Genomic DNA, 21,757 nt, shown 5'->3' with positions numbered 1-21,757 from the left:
GTTTGTCCTGTTCATTTGTTGCTTTTACGTGTATATCCCACATATAAGTGATATCATGTGATTTCTACCTTTTCTGTCTGGCTTATTTCACTTAGCATGATTATCTCGAGGTCCATCCATGTTGTCGCAAATGGTGGTATTTCATCTCTTCTTAAGGCTGAGTAACATTCCATTGTTTATATGTACCACAGCTTCTTTAGGCAATCATCTATTGGAGGACATTTCAGTTGCTTCTATGTCCTCGCCACTGTGAATAGTGCTGAATAGTGCTGCTATGAATATCGTTGTGCAAATATCTTTTTGGAAATGGGTTTTCAAGTCTTGGGGTAAATATCCAGAAGAGGGATTGCTGAATTATATGGTAGATCATTTCTTAGTTTTTTGAGGAATGTGCATACTGTTTTCCATAATGACTGTACCAATTTGCAGTTCCACCAGCAGCGTCTGAGGCTTCCTTTTTCTCTGCATCCTCTCCAAAATTATTATTACTAGTCCTGTTGATGATAGCTATTCTAACAAATGTGAAACGGTATCTCATTGTGGTTTTGATTTCCATTTCCCTAATAGCTAGCGATGTTGAGCATGTTTTCAAATATTTGTTGACCATTCGTATGTCCTCTAGGGAGAAGTGTCTATTCCAGTCCTCTACCCAGATTTTGATTGGATCATTTGTTTTTTCGTTGTCATTGATTTGTATGAGTTCTTTCTATATTTTGGATATTAGGCCCTTATCGGAGGTGTTGTTTGCAAATATATTTTCCCATTTGATGGTTGTCTCTTTATCTTGTTGAAGATATCTTTTGCTGAGCAGATGCTTTTTAACTTGACATTGTCACATTCATTTATTTTTGCTTTTACTTCCCTTGCCTTTGAGGTCAAATTCCTAAAATCCTCTTTAAGTCCAAGGTCTTGAGTTATTTCCTATGTTTTCTTCTATGCATTTTATTGTTTCAGGTTTTATATTCAGGTCCTTAATCCATTTCGAGTAAATTTTGGTGTGTGGTGATAGACAACTGTCTAATTTCATTCTTTTGCAAGTGGCTTTCCAGTTTCCACAACACCATTTATTAAAGAGGCTTTTCTTGCTCCAATGTATGTTTCTGGCTTTTTTGTTGAAAAAACAAAGTGGAAAAAATAATTCCTTTTGAAATTGTATTTTGCAATTTAGTATTTCTGTGATGTCAATTGTAATTTTCCCTCTTTCATTCCCCCCGCTTTTTTTTTTTTTTTTTGCCTGTATAAACATGGGTTTACTCTGAACTCTCTATTCTGTTTCACTGGTCTGTGTGTCTGTTTTGCTGCCAATACCATGCCATTTTGATTAGTTTCGCATTATAGTATAATTTGAAGTCAGGCAGAGTGATGTCTCCAGCCTCATTCTTTTTTCTCAGAATGGCTTTGGTAATTCAGGGTCTTTTGTGCCTTCATACAAATCTGATGATTTTTTGTTCTATTTCTTTAAAAAATGCCAATGGAATTTTGATGGAGATCATATTAAATCTGTATAATGCTTTAGGCAATATGGTTATTTAACTATGTTGATCCTTTCAGTCCAAGAACACTGAATATCTTTCCATTTCTTTGTATCGTCTTCAATTTCTATTAATAGGGTTTGTAGTTCTCATTAAATTTATTACCAGATAATTTATTCTTTTTGTTGCAATTACAAAAGAGATTATTTTTCTACTTTTTTTTTCCTGAGACTTCATTATTGGAGTATAAGAATGCTATAGATTTGTGAACATTGATTTTGTATCTAGAGACTTTACTGTATTTGCTTATTGTTTTAGTAGTGTTCTTGTGGAGTCTTCAGGGTTTTTTCTATAGAGAATCAAGTCATCCACAAATAGTGACAATTTAACTTCTTCATCGTCTAATTGGATGTCTTTTATATCTTTCTCTTGTCCGATAGCACTTGCTAGGACCTCCAATGTTATATTGAATAATGGTGGCAATAGTGGACAGCTTTGCCTCATTCCTGATCTTAGAGCAAAGGTTTTTAGTTTTTCTCATTAAGTATAATGGTGGCCGAGGGTTTGTCATATATTAAGATACTTTCCTTCTATACCGATTTGTTAAGTGTTTTGATCATAAATGTGTGCTGTATCTTGTCAAAGCCTTTTTCTGCATCAATTGATATGATTATATGATGCTTATTTTTTAATTTGTTTATGTGATGTATCACATTAATCGATTTGCATATGTTGAGCTATCCCTGTGCCTCTGGGATGAAGCCAACTTGATCGTGGTGTATAATCTTTTTAACATGTTTCTGTATTCATTCGGTAGTATCTTATTTAGGACTTTTGCATCTCTGTTCATGAGACATATTGGTTTGCAGTTTTCTCTTTTTGTGTTATCTTAACCAGGTTTTGGTATCAGGGTTTTATTAGCCTCATAAAATGAGTTGAGAAATATTGCCTCCTCTTCAATTTTTTGCAAGAGTTTGAAGAGGATAAGTATTAAATCTTTGAATGTTTGGTATAATTCACTGGTGAAGCCATCTGGTCCTGGACTTTTACTATTTGATAGGTTTTTGATGATTGTTTCAATTTCCATACTGCTGATTGGTCTGTTTAGATATTCCAGTTCTTCTCGATTCAGTCTAGGAAGGTTGTAGTTTTCTAAGTACTGGTTCATTTCTTCTAGATTATTAAATTTGGTGTTATATACTTTTTCATAGTATTCTTGTATGATCCTTTGTATTTCTGCAATGTCATTCATTATTTCTCTTCTTTCATCCTTGATTTTGTTTATTTGTGTCCTTTTTCTTTTTTCTTTAGTGAGTCTAGGCAGGGGGTTGTCAATTTTATCAACCTTCTCAAAGAACCATCCCTTTGTTGCATTTATTTTTTCTATTGCTTTTTTGTTTGTTTGTTTTCAATTTTATTTATTTCTGCTCTAACTTTTTATTATTATTATTATTCACTATTATTTATGCCTATAGCACCTAGTCTTCATAGGTGGTCTCCCATCCAAGAACTAACTAGGCCCAACCCTACTTAGCTTCTGAGATCAGATGGGATCAGGCTTGTTCAGGGTGGCATGGCCATAGACCATGGACTATGGCTCCACTGAGGCATAAACCCAGGAACTTCTGCATGTAAAGCAGATGTGCTAACCACGCCCTCTGTTCTAATTTTGATGATTTCTTTCCTTCTGCTGACTTTAGGCTTCATTTGTTCTTCCTTTCCTAGTTTTTTAAGATGAAGCATTAGGTTGTTTATTTGAGCTCGTTCTTGTTTTTGGAGGTCGGCATGTAATAACATGAACTTTCCCTTTATGACCAACCGCTTTAGCCGTGTCCCAAAAGTTTTGATAGGTTATACTATCATTATCATTCGTTTCTATGTATGTCTTGATCTATCTTTTATTTCTTCCCTGACCCAGTTATTCTTTGGCAGCATGCGGTTTAATCTCCATGTGTTTGTGGTTCTTCTTAATTTCTTTCGGCAGTTGATCTCCAGTTCCAAAGCATTATGATCAGAGAATATGGTTGGTATGATTTCAATCCTTTTATATTTGTTGAGGCTCTCTCTATGTCCCAGTATGCGGTCGATTCTAGAGAATGTTCCATGTGAGAAGAATGTATAAGCAGCTGATTTGGGATGAAAGGCCCTGTAAATGTCTGTTATGTCCAGTTGGTCTAATGTGTCATTTAAGAGTGTTATTTCCTTATTGATTTTCTGTTTGGATGATTAGTCCATATCTGACAGTGGGTTATTTAGGTCCCCTAGTATGATAGTGTTTTGATGTGTTTCTCCCTTTATTTTTGTTAGTAATTGCTTTGTATATTTCGAGGCTCCCTAATTGGTAGCATAGATATTAGTAAGTGTTATGTCTTCTTGGTGCATGAATTGCTTTATCATTATGAGGTGTCCCTCAGTATCTTTCTTTACCTTTTTTATTTTGAAATCTATTTCTTCTGATATCAGTACCGCTACTCCCACTTTCTTCCAAATGCCATTTGCTTGAAATATCATTTTCCACCCTTTCACTTTGAGTCTATATTTATCTTTGGAGCTGAGTTGTGTCTTCTGAAGGCAGCATATAATTGAGTTTTGTTTTATGATCCAATCTGCAACTCTGTGTCTTTTAATTGGTGAGTTCAGTTCGTTTACATTTAGGGTAATTATTGAAATAAGAGGTCTTCTTATAGCCATTTTATCTTTTGCTTTCTGGTAGCTTGGTGTTTCCATTGCTTCCTTGTCCTTGTGTTTCTGTTTTCTTTATTTTTGATGGCTTTTGCGGATTTTCCCTCTGATTCTTCTTGTTTTATGTTATATACTTTGGTTCTGAATCTTTGGTATGTGGTTACCATTATGAATAGGTAAAGGTAGTAATGTATATACAGTCATCCTTTTTCTTCTGCATGTGCCTTATCTCAATTCCTTTTTGTGAATTTGAATCTTTGAATCTTCCTCTTTTCAGTCATTTTTGTTTCAGTTTGTCCTGATGTACGCTGAACATTCATTACTATCTCGCTATAGCAATTCTCATATTGTTTATGCTTATAATGCCCTGTACTTAGTAAGAGTTGCACCACGGTGCTTCTATTTGCCTTTACTCTTAATTATGGGGTTTTGTTTGTTTGTTTGTTTGTTTGTTTTTGTCATTTTGTTTTAGGTGAGCTGACCCCATTCAGTATTTCCTGTGGTGCAGGACATGTAATGGAGAATTCCTTCCCTTTTTGTATGCCCGGAAAGGTCTTAATTTCTCCTTCATATCTAAAGAAGAGCTTAGCTAGATACATTGTTATAGGCTGTAAGTTTCTTTCACTTAATAGTTTAAATATTTAATTCCATCCTTTCTAGCTTGAAAGGCTTATGCTGAGAAGTCCGACAATAATCTAATGGATTTTCCTTTATAAGTTACCATTTTCTTCTCCCTGGCTGCTTTGTGAATTCTGTCTTTGTTATTGATTTTCGATGATTTTAATACAATGTGTCTTGGTGAAGGCCTTTTTAGGTTGGGATAATTGGGTGTTCTGTTGACTTCTTGAATTCCAAGCTCTAGCTCATTCCTTTGATTTGGGAAATTCTCATCCACTATTTGTCTGAAAATGCTTTCTAGTCCCTGCTCCTTTTCCCCACCTTCGATAATACCCATTATTCTTATGTTTCCTCTCCTGGTGATATTAACTAGTTCTTGATTTTCTCTTTCATTATTTTTCATTCTTTGGTTTCTCCCCTCTTTCTTCTGTTTTATTTCTAGATTTCTGTCTTTGATATCACTGATCTTTTACTCCATTTGGTTCGACTCTATTTTCCAAGCTTGTTATTTCATTTTTCTACTTTTGCATTGTGTTCTTTTTATTTCCAGAAGATCTATTCTGTTCTTTTTGATGGTTTCGATCTCCTTGCTAAAGAATTTATTCTAAAAAATATGGAACACTTCACAAATTTTTGTGTCATCCTTGCACAGACAGGGGCCATGCAAACCTTCTCTGTATTTTTCCAATTTTAACATATGTGCTGCCAAAGTGAGCACAAGATTAGGTAATTTAAATTGTTATATTTTTATGATATGAAATAATATTTTAAAAGAAGATTCCAGGGATGACTGAAGAAGTTTGAATGAATATTCAACATTCTTCATGATTACAGAGACTATCTAGGATTAAGTACATCAGTTTTCCAGATATTTAAATTATTTATTCATCTAAAACCTAGGTGTAAATTATTTGATGACAGGTACTCAAACATTAAGAAGAATTGTGAAAGCCTTGTCAGTTCTATGGTGTATTAGTTAATATAATAGCTGAAAAAAGATAAGACATTTATGTGTAGCATATTTTTTAAAAGACCAGAAAATTGTATCTGGTATTAAAGGAATCAAAAAGAGATGATGTAGTAGTGCAGGTATAGCAACACAGGGAGCCATTAATGCCCTCTTGCCTGAAGGGAAAAAATGAGGGGAACAGTTACTGGAATGTGGAGAAAATGAGTGTAGTTCTAGGGTAGCTGTATTGCAGGAATTCTGGATCTTGGTAAAAGGATGCCACCAACCACTGTCAACTCCAACAAGAATAAATGGATAAAACAGGTACTTGACTTCAGTTTCCTCTTTTACTTTTATCTCTTATCAGATCTTTAGTTAAACATCCTTGAAGCCAGAGGTCAAGGGAACCTACTTATGAAATTCATAGGATAAGTCTCATGGGCACAGAAAACAATTGAAAAGTAGGTTTATGAGAGAGCTTAGTTCCACCCAACAGTCCAGGCCCTAAAACATCAAGGTCACTTTTTAAATTTTTCTTTTTAGATTCACTTTAGAATACAACTTTTTATGGTGGAATAGTGTCAGTTTGTTTTAAACACATAGTTCATAAATTGGGCACTAATTTTTGTTCTGAGTTATATTTGTTTTAAATCATTTAAAATTCTATAGTATTGGTTAAGCTGGAGAAGGTAAAATATTTAAGATATTTACTATAACATAGAGTCATGCCATCTGATAAGGGATGTTATCTTGATAGAGGTTCATTTATAAGAAGAGTAAAATATGAAATGGTATTTGGGCTTTAGGATGTATTGAGGAAGTTAACCTGAATTAGAGCACAGATGAGGAAGACAGAATAATTTTATAATGTAAAAATTTATATTTAGGAACACCTGATATTTTACAAACTTGAATCCTAGGTTTCAGTGTTCTCTCATTTCTTTGAGGGTAACGCAACTCTTTCGAATGAGTAACTGAAACCTTGCCTCACTTGTTTGTGTCTCAGATGCAAATGAATGGGTTGACCATAGAAGCAATGGATGTCATTAGCACTGTCACACCTTTTTTAATAGCCACTGATTCCTTTGCTGAAGACTTGATGTACACAAATATATAGCTTCCTTAAGTGATAAAAACCACAATCATGTGGCAAGAAAAGGTAGAAAAGGCCTTTTTCCTTTGCTGGACCAAGGAATGTTCTTGATAATATATATATAGGACAGAACGACACACAGAAGGGTTATGTTGAAGGCTACCATCATTTGATCTAAAAGCCATATGTCTGAGCATGAAAATTCAAGCTAGGAGATGAATCGCAGAAAAAAATAGACAATTTCATTCGAGTCACAGGATTCTAGATTTACTGTCGCAAGTGGCAGGAGTATGAGCAACATGTTCTCTGGCAGCAGTAGAGGAGCCTTCCATAGATGCTGCTGTTCATGATGGTCACATGATGCAGGGGTTTTCAGATGACCACATAGTGGTCATAAAACAAATGGCCAAGAGAGAAAAATTCTGTTACTCTAAATACTTCAATAAAAAAAAAACTTGAATGACACAAATATTATATGTAAATGACCTGCCTCCTGTTGCTATGTTGTACAAATATCTAGGAATACAAAAAGGTGTAAATGAAAATTCTAATAAGGAAAAATTCTGTAGGAAAATGTACATGGGTGTTTTAAGGTGGGAGTTCACTAAAGTGAGAAATATGATGGTCAGATTCCCAGTTATACTCAACATGTAAGTGAGAAATAGAAACATAAAAATTAGAACTTGAAGTTGAGGGTCATTTGCCAGTCTGAGGAGAATGAAGGCTGTTATTGTCTTGTTTTTCATCACTGACCTCCAGTTTCTTTATGATTTTCAAGAAAAATTCAGAGAAATTTCAAATGAATAGAGTAGTATCAAAGACAAGAAGTACAATGTCCTCTCCTGTTAGGGTGTAGAGAGTCACATTCTGTTCCTCCTTCAACTACAACCAAAGAAACCAGATTAGTGACAAAACCACAGTTTTAAAAATTCCTCTCAGAGATCTGGGGATCCAAATAAACCTAAATAAAATAAACTACATAAAGTAATACACTCTTCACAGGAGAGAAATGACTCTCAACTACTCTCATTTATGGCTGAGGGGATGAAAGTAGAGTAAAAAAAAAAAAAAAAGCAGTAGAGGACCTGAACAGACACTTGTCCCAAGAAGACACACGAATGGCCAACAGACATATGAAAAGATGTTCACCTTCACTAATTATTAAGGAAATGTAAATTGAAGCCATAGTAAAATACCATCTCACACCTATTAGAATGGCTATCATTAACAGGAGAAGTAATAACAAGTGTTGGAGAGGTTGTAGGAAAAAAGGAACCCTTATACACTGCTGGTTGGAATGCAAATTGGTACGACCACTATGGAAAACAGTATGAAGTTTCTTCAAAAAACTAAAAATTGAATTATCATATGATTTAACAATCCCTCCTCTGGGTATTTACCTCCCAAACCTGAGAACTTTTATCTGGAGATATATACACCCTGATGTTCATTTCAGCATTATTCACAATGGCCAGGATGTGTAAGTCCCAAAATCTCCTATGATAGATGATTAGATAAAGAAGATGTGGTGCACATATACAACGGAATACTACACAGCCATAAGAAAAGATAAAGTACCGCCATTTGTGACAAGAATGAATCTTGAGATAATCATGCTAAGTGAAATAATGCAGACAGAAAAAGTTGAGAATCACATGCTATCACTCATATGTGAGATATAAAACTGAAAACGACAAACAAACATAACAAACAGAGACTCATGGATAGGGTGGATTAGTGGTTACCAGAAGGAAGAGGGGTGGGGGAGATAGATAGAGTAAAAGGGGTCAAATATTTGGTGACAGAAGGAAAATCTAACTCTGAGTGTTAACACACAATGCAATATATATATATGACTTTGCATTGAATAATACACTTTAAACTTATTTGATTTTGTTAATCAATGTCACCCTATAATTTTTAATAAAAAAATAAAAATAAATAGCTAAAAAAAACCAGTCATAATGTTAATGAACTTATAGAGGCTGCATAAGGGCTTTTGTGACAGATTGAAATTCCATATTCTCAGTCAAAGTAAATTTTCACTAGCACTCCTTCCAACAAGTTCAGACCAGCTACTTGTGGTAGTATATCAAAGCTTTAGAGAAGGAACAGATATTGGCCCTAATATAAGTCAAATGTCCTCTGAATACATGTCAAGCTTTCAATTACAGAAGGATGAGGAATGGGGCAAAGAAGTGAGAGAAACTTTCAAAATATTTCAAATCTACACAAGATGCAGGTCTCCAAAAGTTAAGACAGTCTAGGAAGACAGAAAATCTCCTAGGATCCAGAAAGCTGAAGTGGACCAAAAAGCAAAAAAAACTCACCAGTGTGAATAAAAGGGAATAATGCTGAAAGGGACAACAATGAAAAACTGTCAGTCTAAGTTCTTTATTTAGAAAAAATATCCATAATTATGAAGGCAAAATAAGATATCTTTATACAGAAGAAACAGGTAAATTATTTCTAGTAGAGCTGCTGTAACACAGGAGCTCTAGGCAAAGGACCGGCACTTGGGATATTCTGAAAAAACCATAAGGAGGATCAGAGAAGTGAGACGCTCCATTTATTACTTACGAGGGAGGAGAACTCCAATGGTAGCCAGTAAGAGCTGCAAGAAGAAACTGATGCTGGCCAAGAGCAAGCAACGTATTATACACACAAGTACAGGGAAGGATTATCTTACTGGGGGAGCAGCTGCTTTTCTATTCAACTGTGGATGGAGTGAGATGTGCTGCTGGGTTACAGGAGCAGATAATGTCCATGGGAGCAGCAGAACAGTGGCCTTCTCAGGTGGATTAGAGCAAGATGTGCTACTTGGTTGCAGAAGCTGGTTACAGGAGCAGATGAGGTCCACAAGAGCAGCAGCTGATGTCCTTGGGAGCAGGCATTGCCAAGAGTCCTTTGTATACAGCCTTCCTTATGACCACCGACCAAGTGCCCATCTGGAGTATGTGGAGGGGCTATGTTCTGAATTAACCTCACAGCTGCACTTACAAGGATGCTAAAAAGTTGTGTGTGTGTGTGTGTGTGTGTGTGTGTGTTGAAAATATACAATACCAGGTAAAACAAGACAGTCACAAGTGCTACATGATTCCTCTTATATGAAGTCTTTAAAATAATCAAACTCACAGAAGCAAGTGGAATGATGGTTGCCAGATCTTTGGATGCAGGTGAAAAGAGGCATTTTCTGGACCAAGCTACAGTGGTATTCTTTCTTTTGTATATACAATATGGTGGATTTTAAAATGCAGAACCTTCCTGATGTTCCTTCACTGCTTGGTAGATTGTTGATAGCTGGCTCAATGTGCAGGCAAATTTGTTTTGATAGCTGATGAATATCCAATTTTAAAATAGTCATGAATTTGAAAATCCCTAAGAACTTTTCCATGATTTTTGTTGTTGTTGTTGTTGTTGTTGTTGTTGTTGTTGTTGTTGTTGTTGTTTTTAGTAGGATTGAGTGTCTCATGTTGGGAGGTGGGAAGTAAGAGGATAGAAAAGTGAGAAGTCGAAGGCCAAGGAATAGCCTAGCTACCAGTCCTCAATTTTTAGCCCCTATAAAGGGGCCGCATTTTTTACTCCATAGCATTATTCTCCTTCATTATTCATAGATTAATTTTTAGTTAGCCTTGCCCTCGCAACAGACAAAATATTGATACCCATTGTTCTTGTTCCTTCATTTCAATTTTTTTTAATTCTTTCTACTCTGACTTGCCTCTTTCTTATTATTATATATTAGAGTATTAGCTTTTCTTCACTCAATTATGTATTTTATAAATTAGACATTTTTGCAAGATAGTGAATACAATATGTCATTTCTGTAAGGAATTGCGATTTCTAGCATCATAAATTACCATATCAAATAATTATGGTTTTATTTTGAGTAAGTAAATTTGTCCAATCATAAAATTATCAACCTGTATTTGTTGAAGACTCTCTTGCCATTTCTTGATCTAAACACTGGGATTTTAAATAAAATAAGTTTTCTTGAGGTAATTTTGATGATTATGTGTGTAATCCTGAAGAAACAATGCATGTGCAATGGAAATTATTGACCTGGACTCCATGAAGCAGGACTGAACCCTGGCTTCAACACATATTACCAGTATTTAATTGTTCCACAGCTCAACTTACAGTTTATGAAACAAACAGTAAAAACCGGCTACAGAGCTCTTTAGAGAATTACCTCTTTAAAAAAATATATAATTTATACACATATGTACATATATACATAATGTATAAAAGTAAATATATAAAGATAATAATATGATAGCTATTGATAAAGGTAATCTAAATTGATCTCTCAATAAACAATACCTTGTGTTAATTGTGGTCATATCTTAAAATGTAAATAAAATATAGGATAGTTAAAAATTGACTTATAACCTTTTAAAATATATAGCATGTTTTAATCATTCAATTTTTATATTATTTTTTACATCAGAAATGAGCATTTTTCTTCAATTATTATTTTCTATTTTTTAGGGGTTGTGATTTTAGACACAAAATATAAACAAAATTTTAGTAAAATTGGTGCTATAGAAGAGAAAGCTTATGTCAAAACAGCAGGTTTGATAGACAAGTTCTCCAGGCCTGATTTGCATGCGTGTGTGGTAGAGGGAAGAAAAAGTAGTCTCTAAAGTGGAAATGACATTTAAACTGAGACATAAATGAAAATTGGAGTGGAAGAATGAGGGAAGGAGAATTTTTGTTCTTTTTTTTATTTTCACAGAGGCAACAGCAAATGCAAAATGCTGGGAGTTACAGGAGAGAGTCCAAAGATGGCCATTAGGCCTGCATCCCAAATGAGAGGGAGAACACTTACCAGTACGAAAATTTATTTAGTAGTTTCATGAGCTCTTTTGAGAAAAATTGGACCTTTGGTAGTCTTCTAATCTATAAGCTATTTATTTCATGAAAGAATTAACTATGACTTTAATTATAGCTTTTCATTTAGACGTTCTTTCTGATTATCTTAGAATTTTATGTATATTGCTACCTTGGATTCCTCGATTTGTTTTATTTTTTATTATTATTTTTTGATTATGGTAAGATTGGTTAACAAAATCTAGTAAGTTTCAAGTGTACAATTCAACAGTAAGTCATACATGTTTTGCATTGTATGTTCACTGCCCATAGTTAGATTTCTTTCTGTCACTACGTATTTGATCCCTTTTATCCTATCTAATTCCTCCTTTCCCCCTTACCCTCTTGGAGCCATTAATTAGTCTGTTGTCCATGTCCATGAGTTTCTGTTTGTTTGTCATATTTGTTTGGTCCTTTTAGGTTTATATTGATACAGCCAGTGTAGAAAGCAGTATGGAGGTCCTTCAGAAAACTAAGAATTGATCTACTTACTATATGATTCAGCAATCCCTCTACTGAGTATTAACCCCAAAGACTTAAAGACATATATCTGAAGAGGTATTTGCACATTGCTGCTCATAGCAGCATTATTCATGGTGGCCAGGACATGGAAGCAACCGAAGTGTCCTACAATAGATGATTGGATAAAGAAGCTGTGGCACACACATCTAATGGAATATTACTGAGGTATAAGAAGAGTGAAAAACTGCCATTTGCTAAACTAGTGATTACCAGAGAGTAGGTGTCAGGGTGGAGAGAGAGAGAGGTGAGGTAAAAGGGGTCGAATATGTGGTGACAGAAAAAAATCTAACTACAGGTGGTGCACACACAATGCAATATATATATATATATGCATGCCTTACTGTTGAATTGTATACCTGAAACTTACTGGATCTCGTTAACCAATGTCACCATAATAAAAACTAAAAAAAATAAAAATAAAAATACTGCCATTTGCAGCAGCACGGGTAGACCTCGAAATAATCATACTAACTGAAATAAGGCAGACAGAAGTTGAAAGCCACATGCTATCAATTATATGTGGGATTTAAACCTTGATTTCTTTTAAAATTTTGTTTCCATGATACACAAAATTTATTGTAAATTTAACTAAACTTTGGGTTTAAATCGACACATTTTATTTTAGCATTTGAATATTTTTGACAATCTTATTAATTTCTTTAATTCCTCAACTGAAATTACATTTTGATATTGTATTCATAGTTTCATATCCTTTTAAAAAAGAATTTTCTCTCACATTTATTTAAGATAATTTATTAAGATAATTTATTCTGTATAATCTGTTAATCTTTGAATTTTCAGCATTTTGTGCGTATGTGTGTATTTATGAATAAACTCCAGGATCCTAGTTAACAAATTCCACTTCCATTTAAAACACATTTCTTTGAGCATGTATTAATGTTTATTTTCTTTACTTTTCAATTATATCATGTTAATTATTGTTAATGGTACTATAAAACGTTTTTTGTAATGTAAGACTAGTGACCTAAATGGGTTCAAGGATATTACCAATTAAAAAAGAATCTCTGGAAAAAATAAATCTCTGTCTGGAACTTAATCTTCCAAAACTCTCAATACACTTTAATCAATTAAAATTTAAAGCAACATTGAATTTGGAAGATTGGAAGAACACTTTAAATCAATTATTTTCTTTCAAGTCCAAGAAAATATAAAATAAGCTATTTATTCCCTTGTTTCAGTTGCTTTTGTTTTATTTTCTTCATTTCAATTTTGCAGATTAGAAGTAAAACCAGGTTTACCTTTACTAGAAAAATATTATCATCTCCTCTGATTGGGATCTTACTCTGAAAGAGGTTTGCTTGTACGGGGATTAAAAGAGTGAGCTCATGCTGTTTGAGAAATGTTTGAGAATAAATAAATGTTTGAGAAAATTAACTTACATAGAGATCAGATCAAAAAGACACAAAGTGATGTATAGCTTGACGGTTTATGCTTAGCTTGATATTTGATTTCTGTCCTTGAATGTTCTCTTATTTCTTTGAGGCCAATGCAATTTTTTTGAAGGAATCACTGAAGGCTTGTCTCACTTGTTTGTTTCTCAGAGTGTAAATGAATGGGTTCAACATGGGAGCAATGGATGTCATTAGCACTGTCACACCCTTATTAATAGCCACCGATTCCTTTGCTGAAGGCTTGACGTAGACAAAGATGCAGCTTCCGTAGGTGATGGAAACCACAATCATATGAGAAGAACAGGTGGAAAAGGCTCTTTTCCTTTGTTGGGCAGAGGGGAATTTTAGAATGGTCTTGATGATGTGTGTGTAGGACAGAACGACACACGCAAGCGTCAGAATGAAGGTCAACACAGCACAGACAATAACCAGCTGCTCTATGAGCCACGTGTCTGAGCATGAAATCTTCAAGATAGGAGATGCATCACAGAAAAAATAATCAATGACATTTGAGTCACAGAATTTCAAGTTTATAAACAAAGTAAGTGGTGGGAATATGATCAGTAAGCCAGCTGTCCAACAACAGAGGACAAGCCTCTTGCAGACTTTGCTGCTCATAATGGTCACATAATGCAGGGGTTTGCAGATGGCCACAAAACGGTCAAAGGACATGACAGCCAAGAGAAAAAATTCTGTTACTCCAAAGACGTCTGTAAAAAACACTTGAATGACACAAATGTTATATGTAATTGATCTGTCACCTGTTGCTATGTTGTACAAATATCTAGGGATACAAGCAGATGTAAATGAAATTTCTAATAATGCAAAATTCTGTAGGAAAAAGTACATGGGTGTTTTAAGGTGGGAGTCCATTCTAGTGAGAAATATGATGGTCAGATTCCCAGTTATACTCAACATGTAAGTGAGAAATAGAAACATAAAAATTAGAATTTGAAGTTGAGGGTCATTGGTTAGTCCCAACAGGATGAATGTTGTTATTGTGTGGTTTTTCATCACTGAATTTTATTCAATTTCATGTAAAATTTTAGAAATGTTTCATTTGAATAAAATGGCATCAAAACCAGGTGGTAATAAACAGTGAGTACTAAAGACAGCAAATTAAATAATATTGAGTTTGCTTTAAAAATTAGTAATTGATATTGTCAATGCTCTGTTGGACTTTGCTATCCATTGTTTATTTTATTGTTTTGGCAGTTTCATGATAGATTTTAAAACATATTTTAAAAAATTGTTCTGACATCCCATTTTCTTTTTTATTTCATAGTTTTAATCCATACCCAAGACTCAAATTTCTTATGTGGGTAGATTACACCCATGAGATGTTGTGATTCAATACAAAATTATGATTTCTTCTTATATCTAACATTTCTTATTTCAAAGGTGAATAGTTAAATTTAAATTTGTTTTATGTCCTTCCATGAAGATTTGGTCATGATAAAATGTAAATATGTAACACCTAATCAGGGATCCATGCACAGCCTCTGTTCATTGATTTGTAACTTGAATTTTATATTTTACTACTATGTTCAAATGTGTCTATGTTGTTTTGTTGCATTTTTTAACATGTAACTTAAAATATACTTGGATGACTCCTCTGACTTTATTTACATTTTTATGCTACTTGTAATTTGCACTCAGTATCTGCTAGATGTACAGTACTGAGTGTATTTTAATGCACTGTTTTGTAGCTACAGGTGAAGAAATGTTTGGTCCAATGAAGTATAGCTGGAAAAAAAAAAACATGTCTTTTATGCTTTTATTCCGTTTACTTATAAGTATGGAAGCTCTTAAAACTTTCTGTCAGTACTACTAAGTTCAAAGTCAAATTTAGAATACTAAATATATTCTCCATGTATATGTCTTTGTTGTCTCCCTCAGTCTTAACCTTAGTGGCACACCGTGGTGATTAAGGGCAGATCTTCTGTAGCGAGATCTCTGTTGTTAACTACCTGCCTTTCTGCCTATGTCTGTACGACCTTTGGCTAGATTCCCATCCTGTCAGGCCTTCAGTTCCTTTATCTGTAAAATCAGGAGATAATGATAGTATCTATCTCATGCAGCTACAAGGATGAGAAAAGATAGTATATTTATAATAAAATATGATGCATGGTATGTACTTCATATATGGTTGCTTTTTTCTCTGGATTCTTACATGTGATTCATGTGATATGAATTTGAAACCACAAAATCCCAGGTGAGGCTATGCTCTGTGTTACACCTCTGTTTATCTTTCTACTCCACATTCCTTATAGTAATAAGAATGAATTCTATTTGTAGATACTCTACTGTGCGATAGTTGTTGTAGTAAGCACTGCACATGGAATATCTGTCTGAAAAAACAATCCTCTCCTTCTCCTCCCACATACCATCTTTACCTCCCAGTCTCCCAAACTATCAGATACAACTAACATTTGTGAATTTCACTTTCAGCAGCACTTCTCCTGGAAAGTCTTTTGAAACTCTTCTCTGTGTTAACTGGTCCTCATTTGTGCTCCCACGACAAATAATTGTTATTTACATTTTAGCACTTCCTACATGAAAGTGAGTTTTTGCTGGGATAGTTACAAAACTAACAATCCTAGACTTATTGTCAATTGTAAGACACAGTGTTATGTAAATACATATATTTCTTACTCTTTGTCCTACACATTTAAACTTATCTTCTGTCCTACTGGGTTTCATCTTGAAATTGCTTTGTCATTGATTTGACTTACTTAAATTTGCTATGTACCTACATTTAACATTGTGGATTTTTTTTTTTTTTTGCATTGGAAACAATAGTTTTGCTAGTGAATAAAGTCATGCATACCGTGCAACAATCACCTCTTTGCTTATGTTATTACCTTCCATGCTGGTCAGTCTGTTAACAGGCATCTCATCTTTCTTTAGCTGTCAAGCAGAGAAACAGTTGTCTATTTCTTGGTGGTTAATTTTTGCTTTCTTGAGGAAATCTGTCAGTAAGATATTTAAACTAGAGGTGATGGAATTTTCCTATCTAAATACATAATTTTTTCACATGATATTCATCTTAAAACATATTAATATTTTACATCTCTATAAGATAAATGCACTTAATTTAATTCTACTTAATTTCAATCCACTGTATTTGTGTAACTCCAGTTTCTAAATCCCTCTTTATTTTTCTAAGTTCTTATTATTTCAAAATTTCACCTATATTGAAATAGCTTTATGAATGTCCCACAAGTTTTAAGTCTATTTCCAACACACGTTTACGTATCTGTTTTCTACGATTGTTACAATGTCTTTTTATAAACATTATTGAATAATTTCATAATAATTCTGCACAACAAAATATTAAGGAAAACAAAGATAGTAATTTAAAACTTTTGTATACATTCACCAAGGTACGATTTATAAACTCTGTATGACACTTTTCTTCAACTCACTGTGTGACGGTGTGATTATATGCACACTGACATGACTGCAATGAATCCTGTGCCTTTTTCTAAGATTATTGACAATTTTATTTGCTATAGGTTTTGGTGCCATCGAGCCCCACCTCACACTTGACACTGAAATAGTCATCTATTCAGTCTACATTTAAGGCTTTCATCTTTTTCTTATGCAGATAAAGACTTTTCCCCCAAAACCTTACCCTTTTTGTTTCTTTAGTGCATATTTAATTGATTGATTGATTGGTTGATTGATCGATTTGTTTATTGCCTATTTTTTAGCTCTTTTTTTAATTAAAAACCCTAAGAAGGCATTCCAGCATTTGAGTCTACTGTGTACATGAATAGAAAGCAATTCGCTTTTCAATTTTCAAGCAAAACTTACTTAACTTGGTATATGATTGGCCGTCATTTGTTTCTTTAAAATATTCACTTCCTTCAGAGATTAGAGTAGGATCATCTCTCACTGGATGATTAGTTGCTATAGTTAAACCTCAACATTTACTGTCACATCATTGGAAAAGAGAGCTGATAGTGATTTTTCGAAGACACTAACATTCCTAGGAACCTTAGGGAAACAACATATTAACTCCAAGAGATTATTTTAACTTAAGAGGAGGATACTCCATTCAGCCATCTTAACTTCCTTAATCCATTACTACTCAGCCCAGTGGCTCCTACAGCTTTACATGGTAGCATGCTCTTTTCTGTACCCTCAGGGTGGTAGCACTTGTTCCAAAATATTCTCTATTTATTCCATTCATTAGTGCTAGTTTTCAAGAGGCAACGTTTAAGAAAGTAGTTTGCAACTTTCAAAGATTTTGATATTTCAAAAAGTATAAGGAGAACTAAATTTGTCAACATTATGATATAAATCGTCATACTGGGCAATATTAATGTAGATGCACATTTTTATCTCTTTAAAGAGGAAAGTGAGGGTGTGGCAGAGATAACTTCTCGCTGCATGTATTTTCACATAATCTTTATGTAAACTGTAAAAAGCAGCATTCAAAATTATAACTCAGAAAAACCTGTTGGTCTTTATACCATAATTCAAATATTAATTACATCTGATTTTAGTGAATCATGTGCAATGAGCTTCTCAGAAAAAATCAACCTATAGGTTTATCCAGGATCAAAGCATATGAAATGACTATTATACTTACTCTTCTGAGAGTTAATAATAGCTTCAGCTGATTCTTTAACAACCAGAATCCTATGGGTTCATTTGAAAAAGAGGATCTCTTAGAAATTGTTTGTGTGGAATTTACTTTGCTCTCAGCTTATGACTTCACTTACCCTGACTGGTGCTCTGGGACGGCCTACGACTCCAGTTTTTTCATCTCCAACGCCCTGGGAAGATTTTCAAACTAAGAGCTTTATGCTTAGGAAGTATTTTCTAGCTCCCTCTTGGCCAAAAGTAAAATATAGTTCAACTATGTCCCTCTCTTGCTTTGAAATCATTGATATGATGTCTTCTCTGGATAGAGTCAGAGGCTTTTACACCATTAAGATTTATATTTCATTTATTTGTTAAACCTCTAACTGAATAAACTACTGGGTCCTTGGTGATTCGGGTTGAGATGTCACTAATGACTCACCTTTCTAATGAACCTAGTCAAAAATCCTGAAAGATGCAGCAGTAGAGGCAGTGTCCTTAGAGACACTTGTACAATAATACCAACAGGCACAGGTTACAATAAAATAGTAAAAAATCAGATGGTCAAGGATTAATCTGTTTTTCCCGTTTTTCCTCTTTCCCATCTATGGAAGCTGAAACACTACAACTCTGTCCCACCTTCTCCTTTTCCCCAACCATTTAGAAACTTAAACAGTTTAAAAAATTAGAAAACTCAAGACAAGTAATAATTTTTACTACTTTAAGGAAATATATGTATATTTATGATTGCTTAAAAGATAAAAACTATTTCTATCTTCCCTTTTCAGTACTTCTTAATGTATGGCCACATATAAATCATGTAGAGATAGTATCCTTTTCAAAATTTAAAGTATTTAGGTAATAACATTATATAAATTTCAGGTATACAGCTTTATAATACAACACCTGTATACTATAATGTGTGCTCACCACCTGAGGTCTAGTCTCCTTCTGTCACCTTGTAGTTGACCCTCCTTTACTCCCTGTATCCTAATTCATGTAAAGATATATTTTCCTTTCACAACGTACTTTTTTATGGATGCTATCATATATAATTTTTACATCAAGATACTTAGATTTCTTTTACACAACAAACAATCGTTTGGTTGATCACTGCTGCTTTTCATTCTCCATATTATTTTCTATTAAATTTTGTAGTATTTGCTCTAGTAATTTCTTGACATGTGGGTTGTAAATGGTAATTTTTTCTTTCATCTCAGATATTGGAGGGAGGGAAGAAAAGAAAAGAGAGAGAGAAAGAGAGAGGTGATTGTAAAATATAGATTCAAAGCATATAAAGCAAAACTTGACAGGACTAAAAGAAAAAAAAACATTCTTAGAGATTTTAACATATCGTTCCCAGTTATGACAAGAGAAGCAAACCAAAAATAAGAATGGAGATGATCTAAATAACTTGACATTATGGATACACTCAAACACAAATTCCCAAATTGCTGATTATATGTTCTTTGCAAGTGTACATGTAACATTTACTAAAAGAGTCCATATGTAAGGCAATAATGAAAGTCTCCATCATTTTCAAAGAATTAAAACACTACAGAATACAGTTTCTGACTATAGTGGAACTATTGTTTGAAGGATTACTTTAAAAGTACAATCATTAGTACAAAGAAATTACATGTAACTGAAGTTTTAGGCCGTGACTACTTCGCTTCCTGCTATCAGGGGTTACTTTAAATCATGGAGAGGTGCCGTTTTTATAACAAGATTCCTTTACTCCTTCAGAGTAAAATGTGTACATATTCATTGCTTACATTCATTCAGAACCAATGGAAAAGTATGAGAAAATAAAATCTTTTAGTCATATTACACTCAGCCCATCCTTATTAATGTCTTATTGTATTTATTTATAACGTGTTTGTAGCTCTGTAATTATGTAATGCTGTTATTTATATTTTATAAAATTAATATTATCCTGAAAATAAATCACTTGACATTTTCCTCACTTAACCTCACTTTATCAATTCGGCAGTTTCTAAAGCACTTACAATGTATTTTTCTCATGTCATTAAACAGTGTTCAGAAACACAATTCTACTTGCTCATCATATCCCATCATGTAAGGAAGAAAATTGTAAAGTTAATACTGCTAACCTTGAACATCAAGGTTGCTTTCATTTATTATATAATAATCTCTTAGTAGCATTCTCATATGTAAATCTTTTTGTCTTCACCAGAATAATCTCACTTTTAAGAACTAGTCAAACAAGAAATATTGAATAAAAGGCTTTCCATATTTTTGATAAATTAGTCTTTTAGAAAATGTGTCCCACCTATAATCCCTAACCCTTGGAGATTTTGGAGTTAGTATTTGGGGGATGATTTTCAATATTTTTGACTAACAAAATAATTCTAATGGGTAACTGTTTCATTGGTGTTTTTCTTATAAGTAAGGTAGGAACACCACTTTATTTTATATTATTTTAAATGAATGATGTACATGTATGTATTTCACATTTTTCGGTGTGTTTTGACTGAATGCCCGAGTAAAAGAATAATTAACATCACATGCTCCAATTCCTAGGATGTAGTCTAACCTAATTAACATCATTGTAATGATTATGGATTCTTTTATGAGCAAGGCAGCCAAAGGGATGGACTGGAAGTGTTCAATGTAGAGATGACTAACCATTTAGCAGGGGGTTTGGAATGGGTGGTTCCCCTTTGAAGTCATTTCTAAAGTTCATAGTTTGAGTCTATAAAAAAGGAAGAAATATGTTTTGATATCATTTTTTGGCCCCCCTCATTATACCATGGCAGTGACTACACTCTGCAAGTGTAATTCTTCATTCTGATCTCTTCCCAGAACATCGCTCAAGAGTCATGTTCAGATTCATTATCATGTTATAAAGAACAAAGTGGCAGCTCACAGATTACTTTTCAAATCCTCTCTGAACATGAACGTACTTCATGGACTCAGATTTTCTAGCAGAAAGATGGAAACTCACTGCCTTTACCTAGGGATGACAGCTTTACACAACTTCCACGGTTTTCGTTCTCAAACCTTTAGGCACATGAATGATAAACATTTCATACTTACTTTCTGGTGGTTCCTCATCACTTTTTGAGAAATGTAACCCAAAGTTTCTTCTTGGGTCTAAGAACACAGGGTGCTAGTGGCTATAACACTGTGTTAACTTTGGCCTATTGTTAAGCCCCACATGCTCTTTCAGATCAGAGTGCCTGCAAATGCAACGACTATGCAATGGCATAGAGAATAGAACCTTTCGCTTTTGTCATCTCCAGATCTAAAATGTAATCTGATGAGAGTTGCTTTCTCTCATTAAACTATTAAATAACATTTCCCTCAATATTGTGGCTGAAAGAATGGACAATGAATGACAAATAAACCTTGGTAGCACTTTTGAACTATGGAGGTGAAGGTGGCCTGATCTCTCTGTGCAACGAAACTGGTCGTTGTATAAATTTTCATTACAGAAACGGCATGTGCTTTGTTTTTTATCTACTTAAATGCACAGAGGAAAACTGAGTAAATAAATGAAAATGTCCTTGTGTCCCTATTCAAA

At 33.9% G+C, this 21,757-nt stretch overlaps 1 protein-coding gene, 2 non-coding genes and 1 pseudogene across 3 annotated transcripts; all 4 read right to left on the bottom strand.

The window, feature by feature from the left end:
• Positions 1-2,938: 2,938 nt before the first annotated feature.
• Positions 2,939-3,057, bottom strand: LOC118613900. The gene has a single exon (XR_004956010.1). It is a non-coding gene; the product is annotated as a 5S ribosomal RNA (ribosomal RNA).
• Positions 3,058-5,379: 2,322 nt separating this feature from the next.
• Positions 5,380-5,490, bottom strand: LOC118614447. The gene has a single exon (XR_004956051.1). It is a non-coding gene; the product is annotated as a U6 spliceosomal RNA (small nuclear RNA).
• Positions 5,491-6,655: 1,165 nt separating this feature from the next.
• Positions 6,656-7,560, bottom strand: LOC107509341 (annotated as a pseudogene).
• Positions 7,561-13,695: 6,135 nt separating this feature from the next.
• LOC107509340 (olfactory receptor 6C2-like) lies at positions 13,696-14,631 on the bottom strand. The gene has a single exon (XM_016141801.2). The coding sequence runs from the start codon at positions 14,629-14,631 to the stop codon at positions 13,696-13,698; it is 936 nt and encodes a 311-aa protein (XP_015997287.2).
• Between the last annotated feature and the right edge of the window lie 7,126 nt (positions 14,632-21,757).

The sequence above is a fragment of the Rousettus aegyptiacus genome, unplaced genomic scaffold (genome assembly GCF_014176215.1).
Source record: "Rousettus aegyptiacus isolate mRouAeg1 unplaced genomic scaffold, mRouAeg1.p scaffold_m13_p_2, whole genome shotgun sequence".
In the NCBI taxonomy this organism is placed as follows: Eukaryota; Metazoa; Chordata; class Mammalia; order Chiroptera; family Pteropodidae; genus Rousettus; species Rousettus aegyptiacus.
The sequence above is the reverse complement of the archived record's forward strand: the minus strand, read 5'-3'. Positions and strand labels throughout refer to the sequence as shown.

Bases quoted from the DNA above. Each gene is read 5' to 3' on its own strand.
- LOC107509340 (XM_016141801.2), bottom strand. From the start codon at position 14,631: ATGAAAAACCACACAATAACAACATTCATCCTGTTGGGACTAACCAAT.